Here is a 7,512-nt window from a genome sequence, read left to right on the forward strand (position 1 = left end):
TTTTATAAGTCTGAGATTGTTGCTGATGGGAAAAAAAAAGTTAAAAGGAAAAGAAGAGAAAAATTTCTAAAAGAGAAAAACAAACAAAACAAACAATAAAGAAACATAAAAGAAACAAGAAAAGAAACAGAAAATTTGATTCTCCAGTGATTAAGCAGAGACTTGGAACCCCAACCAAGGGGCTTCTAAAAAAGGGGCGTGTGCCGTCCAAGACCATAATGTCTCAAAAGACAAAGTCATGGGATCCCCTGGTCCCTCCAGGCAGAGCACAAAGCTGAGTGCGGGCCGGGGGGCACACCCTAGGCCAACCCGATGTCCCTGAGACCTTCAGCCTCAGTGGCACTTTGGGCACATGGTCCTGAGGTCCCCGGTGGGCCGCAACAGTTGTGGACGGTGGAAGGAGGCCCAAGTCCCCAAGCTCCCGCAGGCAGCCTGCAGGGCCGCAAAGTATCACCACCCGGCGGCTCGGCGCCCAGCAGACACCCACCCGGCCGGACGACTCACCATGGCGTAGTAGTTGCTGTTCACCATCAGCGGGCCCCGGCCTCGGAGGTAGATGTACTCCTCCCACCAGTCGCTCACCTGTTGGTGCAAACAGACAAGCTCAATGAGTGTGAGGTCAGTGCCCAGGCTGGCGGGGGGGGAGGGGGGGCACTCCGTGCGAAAAAACAACGGGAAATGGAAAGCGGTCTTTTTTGAAGTCATGACAGCTAGACGGGAGATCACATGCGTTTTATAGTTAAAAAAAAAGACCAAATGGAAAATAAGCGACGATGTTTGCCTGCTGACACTTCCCAACACTACTATCCACAACGACGTCACCCCGCTCCCCAAAGCAGCCACTCTCAATCCTGCAGAGCCTCGGTGCTAAAATGGGGTCCACAGATGTTGCTTCACCGCACCCCAGCACGACGCCCCAACATCCCCCAAACGGCTAGCAATCTCTTCCTGTTCCCCGACCGAGGGACCGCTTTGTTTTCTCACTGTGTAAAAGCACACATATGCACAGAACGGTGTGCACGTCGGCCTGAGCGTACGTGTGCAAATGTGTGGGGATTCACCCCCAGCGCCTGATAAACAACGGAAGTGACCCCCCTGCCCCTGCCACGCCTCTCGTGCTCCCCACCCAATCGACACCCACTTCCAGCCCCGGCCGCTGGCTTTGTCGCGGTCATGTTGAATACTTTCTCTTCCACGTCAGCCGTTCCTCAAAAACCGCCACCCGTTTCATCTGCCAAATGTCCCCTCTCGCCCGCCGCGCATGGGGAAGCCCAGCTCATTCATGGAACTGATTACTATTTTCATACAAAAAATTCTATCAGAAAAAATACTGTGTGCATATACTCACATAATTGGTAGCCCACCAGGATTTTAACTTCAGATACCACTGTAATCTTGGCCCAAGATTGACAGCAAAATCTTCTGCCAGAGCTGTCATCCGCTTAAAGTCAGCTTCCTTCATAAGAGGCTTCACCGATTCCAGATACTGTGGTTGATGAGAAAAATAGAAGACAAGTTAAAACGCGTGGTGTCCTTAGAAAAAAACCTCTAAACGTCTTTAAAAGATTTGAAAATCTTCCCCACGTTGGTTTTGCTGGCCCTCACACAAGCTGGCTAACTCCAAGGTGATGTTTTAGATTAGTGATAAACCATGGAACTTTCTCGTCTTGTATTGGCTCTACAAGCTCCCCAGATCCTGCATCAGCACAAAATCACCTACGCGGCTTGCAGATAATTTGGAAGGAAATTTTGATGGTGCTTCCTCTCCGTTATCTGGCCCTTAACAAGAGCTCCCCTTCTCACTTAGGTTGCCGTGTGCCGATGAGAACTCAGGACACCTGGGCAGGAAGGAGGAGCCAGAAGGATGACAGGGAACGGGGCTGGCCACACCCCCGGCCAGGATTTCCATAGCACTGTGAAGGCACCTAACGCCACAGAACCATATACTTTAAAATGGTCAGTTTTATGTCATGCGTATATTTACCATGATTAAAACGATTAGTAATGTAATGTAGCAAAACCACTGAATTGTACACGAGGAGTGAATTATATCTTGATAAAGCTGTTAAAATTTTTTTGCCCAGTGGTTTCTCTATCAAATATGATGCCTTTATATTAAAAAAAAATATACACACACACACACACCCACCCACACACACCCACACACACCCACACCCACACCCACACCCACACACACACACACACACACACACACCCCAAAGACGTGCTGATATAGGGGGAAAAAAAAAAGGCAGCCCTACAAGGCACCCTGCTGGGAGCTAACACAGCCAGACGACAGCAAGCTAACTGACAATCACCACAACGTCGTACACGCTCATCCTACAGACGACGGGCACAGTGGGCGTCCCCATGAGCCGACACCTCGCCTACCCTGTTCACGGTGTCCTTCACGGCCGGGACCGGCAGGCGTGGCAGAGAAGTCTGGAAGCTGTACAACATGGGCTTCCGACCCGAAAAGACCTTGATCATACACTTAAAAAAAAAAAAAAAAAAAAAGAGGCACGTTTTAAAGGGTGAGACTTCGCGGAAGACGCAAAACCAGTTCTCAGGCGTCCGCGGTCTACCGACGGTTTACAGGTGTTTTCCCGCTTGTCTATTTTCTGGCCCGACCCTCACGGGCCGTAGCGAACAAACAGGCAACCCCAAATAAAAACCAGCTGAATGGAACCCCCAAATAAAAACCAGGCAACCCCAAATAAAAACCAGGTGTGACAGAAGCATCGTTGATGGCCCGCCCAGCCAGGGGGGGTGGCGGTCTCCGGCCAGGTCTGACCCGGGCACCGTGGGATCACAATCTGGCTGCCCTGCTCCATGTGAGGCGGGTCCGCCCACCTGCTTCCGCAAGGCCCTGGGTTTGGGGACTGGCTCAAAGCTCTGGCAAAGACTGAGCTAGGTGCCTGAATCTCAAGCCCACCCCAGGAGAAGCCACGTACCCCCTTCGGTCACTGGTAAGCCTAGTGGACGGCACACACTTGTCTGCTATCGGCCTTTGCTTTAGGCTGGAATAACCTAAACTTTGTGTAATAACTAGGTCATCTCATGCTGACCAGACCACCAAGAAATTTCTAGGGCTCGTGGTGGGTGTAGCTTGTGCGTGTGAAAGAGGCGAATCTTGATGATAAAAAGCGCTGGAACTCGACTGGACGTCAGCCGTGAACGTCGCCCTCGGGGAGGCTGTTTAACTTGTTCACATGTAACGTATGGGGAACCATCTCTGCATCTCTCCTGGGTGTTAAATTCTGCTTCTCTGGAAATCAGACAACTTAATCCAAGCGACAGAAGTCGGTTTGGGAAAGACGAAAGGCAGGGGTACGCGGTGGGCTCGCACACGGGGGTGGCACCCCTGTGTCTCCCAGACTTCTCTCACCAGCGGACCCCTGGGAAGGCAATCAGCCTGCGGATGGTCAGCACTCAGTGAAACTGGAACAACACCCTCGCACACGGCTGACAACCAGCTCCCGGGCTAAGGGCCGCAGAGAGCTGGTGGAACACACTGGAAGCTAAGGGTGAGTCAAGGAGACTTGGTCGGCCTGGTCAGCCAGGGAGACCAGTTAACGCCCAAGTTCAGCTAGATAAAGCTACAAAGAAGTGAGCAGACGATGCTTTTACTTGATGGATGACCTGGATGACAAACCCAGCAGACGTTAGCAGAAAACATTCAGAACTCAGCATCGTTAAAGAAAAGCACTCTTTGGACTAAACTCACGAGTCATGGTGAACCGGGCCTCTCCAACGATTAGAGGTTACCTCCTCAGTCACCAGCCCAGGGTCAGAGGAGGAAAAGGTCCTGTGAGGACACTTCGTTCACAAGGAAAAGCCACCCACATGAGACACACTAGGTTAAGTGAGATAAGCCAGATGCAGAAGGACACTCATGGCCTCGCCGTCTGTGGAATCTAAGATACTCCAACTCGTGGACGTGGCAACCACAGCAGTGACGGACGGCCTGGGGCCGGGGACCTGCCCCGTGCACAGGGCTCTCGCATGGCAAGCCCCCCTCAGCGAATGGGTTCGGACGACGCACACCGGGTCTGCATCCGGGGGACGGCGTGATTACCATCCAGATTTTGGTGGCGCGGCTCAATGTGCCGTGCTCGGCGAACATCCAGCCGTGGTAGGACAGCAGCACCTTCAGGGAGTAGCGCATGGTGACGATGAGGGCCACCCACAGGCCCGTGCCGAAGATGACGCCGCTGACCACGTTCTTCATCTGGCTGGACATGCAGCCGCTGCCGGGACAAGGCGGGACAAGCCGCGAATGCGTTAGTGAGCGAAAGAGGCTGTGGGTGACCACCCCGCGGGCCGCTACCCGCCGCCTTCCGCTGACGCTGATGACATCGCAGGCCCGGGTCGGGGACCAGGGTCAGGCCTATTAAACCAGCTACTCAGATGCAGGCATTTTCCTCCTCACCTTGAAACGAATGCCACCCCCCCTGCCCCCACCCACTTTGGTGATCTTCAAAATGAACCTGGGCTAATTTCTGTAATGAGTGGGGGGGACGCACATCTTACTCTGGGGTCTAGGGACGATGATGGAGGTGACGTGGGAGGCTGTGGCCTGCCCCACGATAACTGCACCCCAGAGACCCCCCCACACCAGACCCGCGTCGCCTCGGCCGGGGGCTCACAGCAGTTCCGTGACGCCCCCACCCTGCACCCTACGATTTCTTTCCTCGAATTTCGAAGTTCGCTGTTACGCATAAAAACTCAGATTGTTCAGCAAAAATATCACCTCAACGATTCATGTCGAAAGAGCTTGTTTTTGATCTAGGTGGGAATATTTATCGTGTATAAACAAAGAAACTGATGGCATAAAATGATCATTTAAATAATAAAGACGACGCGTTTTCATTATCTAAGGGAAGTGATGTATTTTACGGCGAAGATGAGACTTTAGAAATGAGAAGAAATGGAGCCATTCGCATCTCTTTTGCGGTTTTGCTTTTAGCTTTAGTTGTTTTGGAAACCACAAAATATTTACAAAATAAAAACTAAGTGTGCAGCAAACGATTAAAACAGCCACTGTACAACCTGAAGCTATCTCCAGCATTTTGGAAATCTTCAACTTAACATTTTCTAATACTTAAGTGACACAGAAACATGTATCTTCAAGGTAAAAGGCTTCTGCTTCAAAACTGGCATCTTTCTAGAACCTGTCAAATCTTGACTTCGACTTTGTCGTCTCTACTCGAAACCTACACGTTGCTTTCTGATCATGTCACCCACAAGCGAACTTAGACTCAGGGGTTTGAGCAGCTGTCTTTCAAGTGATCTACATGCAGCTGTCTAAGGGCTACCCACGTACCGAGTCACAAAAACGATACGGTATCTGAGCATTCACAAATAAATGACATGCTCAGGGTTTTCTACACAAATATAGTACTTCGATGAAAAGCGTGAGCAAAAAAGCTTCTTGTAAAGAACTCTGTCCTCTGAGGCTGCAGGGGATGGACAGAGTAGCCGGACACCTGAGCCTGTGAACGCGGCCACGCGGGATTGTGGGTCTCCCTTCCCCAAAGACTGCTCTGGAATAGCCCTTCGGCCTGTTGACACTGGCCCTTAACCTGGTCTTTCTAAATCTGGGACAGGGATGGCCCAGTTACCACAACTGGTTTAGAGGGACGAAGAAACAAATCTTATAAAGACCCAGATTATAAAGGCTTTAAATAGCCAACACGTGTAAATATCATCCAGTGTTAAGAGACAACCCACACTCAAAACTAAATTAAAAATCTCTATTAAGACTCACAAAAGCCTGAAAAGTAGGTAGGGACAGCACAGTGTGTGGGTTAAATAAGCTGTCCGCAGGCCTGTGCCCCTTGGGAACGAAAGGATGAGGGGGCAGAGGCTAAGGAATGGAGTGACAAGTGACAAGCCCCAGCTGCCCCAGTCCCCAGGCAGACCAAGGACTCTGGCAGGTGTCCAGGTCAGTCACGCTTCCACCAAAAGGACAGGAGTTTAGATTCTGCGTCCTGCAGACACACATAAAGGCACGAGCCAGTTCTTGCGGCTACGGGCCACTGGGCTGGACTCTCAGTTAGTCCTCTGAGTCCAGGGGCTTCCAAAGGAACAGTATTTAAATCCAAACCACCCGCAAGGTGCTGGTTTAGTGAAGGCCCAGGGTTCCTCTGTTTAGCTTAGGCCGGACCCCCACCCCCCACTGCAGACACGGCCCGGGCACCGAGGGGACACACCCGGCTGCATCTCGTCCTCCACGGACTTCGCCCGCCTTCCACACCCACTCCTGGCCCGAAAAACAAGGCCGATTACGGGACGAGGACGTGGGGACCATTATGTTCATGGGGAGTGGGCGCCCGGGGACCAGCCCAGTTCACGAGGAGAAAGCTGGCATAGAACGGCACATCGCATCCACAACGGTGACAGACGTGAAAACACCCCCAGCAAAGCCGCCCAGGGCACTTTCTACGCAACCTGAGATGGGGAAGGATGGCTTACGTCGTGTCGAGGGTCCGATTGATTTTTGCGATTATTCCCAGCGAGGGGTCGACCTTGGCATACATCGTTGACATCACGCCCACCACCACGATGAGCCAGCTGGAGGGACTCGCCGGGTACACGCCCGTGATGACGCCATTCTGAAAGCAGACACGTGTGAGCCGCGCCTCTCCCAGAGTCCCACTGGCCCGCCGGCGACGGCCCCCGGGGAGGCTGTCACCGCTGGAAATCGACCCCAGAGCCTCCACCTGCAGCTGCCCCCACTTCTGTCCAGCTCCATACCATGAGCCAAAAGCGTCCCTAAAAGTTTCCCCGAGTGACACGTTTGAATCTCCTAAGGGACTGGTTTAACGCAGATCCCAGGAACCACCCAGACTCACTCGTGACACCCGTGAGGGTTAAGGGCGTCACTGAGCCAACCATGAAGTCCTCTCTCCCAAACCCACCACCCCTGGGATGCCCAAACCGTCCCCGCCCCCCGCCCCCCGCCTCCCCGCCCTAATCGGGACACCTCTCGGCCCCGAGTTACAAGAGACCTCACTCCGTGTCGAGAATTTGCTGTAGGAGAATTCTGCCAACCCGCCCCACACATCCCCAAAAATGAAACCGAGGAACAGCAGGAGGGCAAAGGAGAGAGAGATACACGAGCCAAAATTGGTAAAACGCTGACCGCGGTGGAATCTGGGAGCCGGAGGTGCGGCTCGATTAGGCTAAGCTAAAACGGAGGGAGGAAGGTTCTAGATAGGGCGTCTTGGCTCTCCACACCTCCCCCGCCCCCAGCTGCCCTGACCCCTGCGCTGATCAGCGCGTTGGGCAGGCAGGTCAGGCACGGCCGGGCGCTGTCCCGCAGCACACACTTTCGCACCCATCGGCCCTGCTTTCTCAGCTGTGCTATGAGGGCCTTGAAGTCAGAGAGCAACATTCCCACTGGGGTGAAACGTGGCCGCCCCCCCTGCACCCCAGTTTTATTTCCCTCCGCCTGAAGGCCATGAGAGTCCTCGGCGAGGCCGGGCGGGCAGACTTCGCTTCCCCGGG

The 7,512-nt window shown here is 53.2% G+C and overlaps 1 protein-coding gene across 1 annotated transcript in view; it reads right to left on the minus strand.

Annotated features, from left to right (window-relative positions):
* Positions 1 to 7,512, minus strand: part of CPT1A (carnitine palmitoyltransferase 1A) — a 75,693-nt gene that overhangs the window by 26,033 nt on the left and 42,148 nt on the right. Inside the window, exons 3-7 of the mRNA XM_023525780.1 lie at positions 6,478 to 6,819; positions 4,079 to 4,250; positions 2,392 to 2,493; positions 1,349 to 1,486; positions 505 to 582 (exon numbers count right to left, since the gene is read on the minus strand). Of these exons, the coding sequence (XP_023381548.1) occupies positions 505 to 582; positions 1,349 to 1,486; positions 2,392 to 2,493; positions 4,079 to 4,250; positions 6,478 to 6,819 (832 nt within the window). The remainder of the gene's footprint in view (positions 1 to 504; positions 583 to 1,348; positions 1,487 to 2,391; positions 2,494 to 4,078; positions 4,251 to 6,477; positions 6,820 to 7,512) is intronic.

Source organism: Pteropus vampyrus, unplaced genomic scaffold, assembly GCF_000151845.1.
Source record: "Pteropus vampyrus isolate Shadow unplaced genomic scaffold, Pvam_2.0 Scaffold624, whole genome shotgun sequence".
Taxonomy (NCBI): Eukaryota; Metazoa; Chordata; class Mammalia; order Chiroptera; family Pteropodidae; genus Pteropus; species Pteropus vampyrus.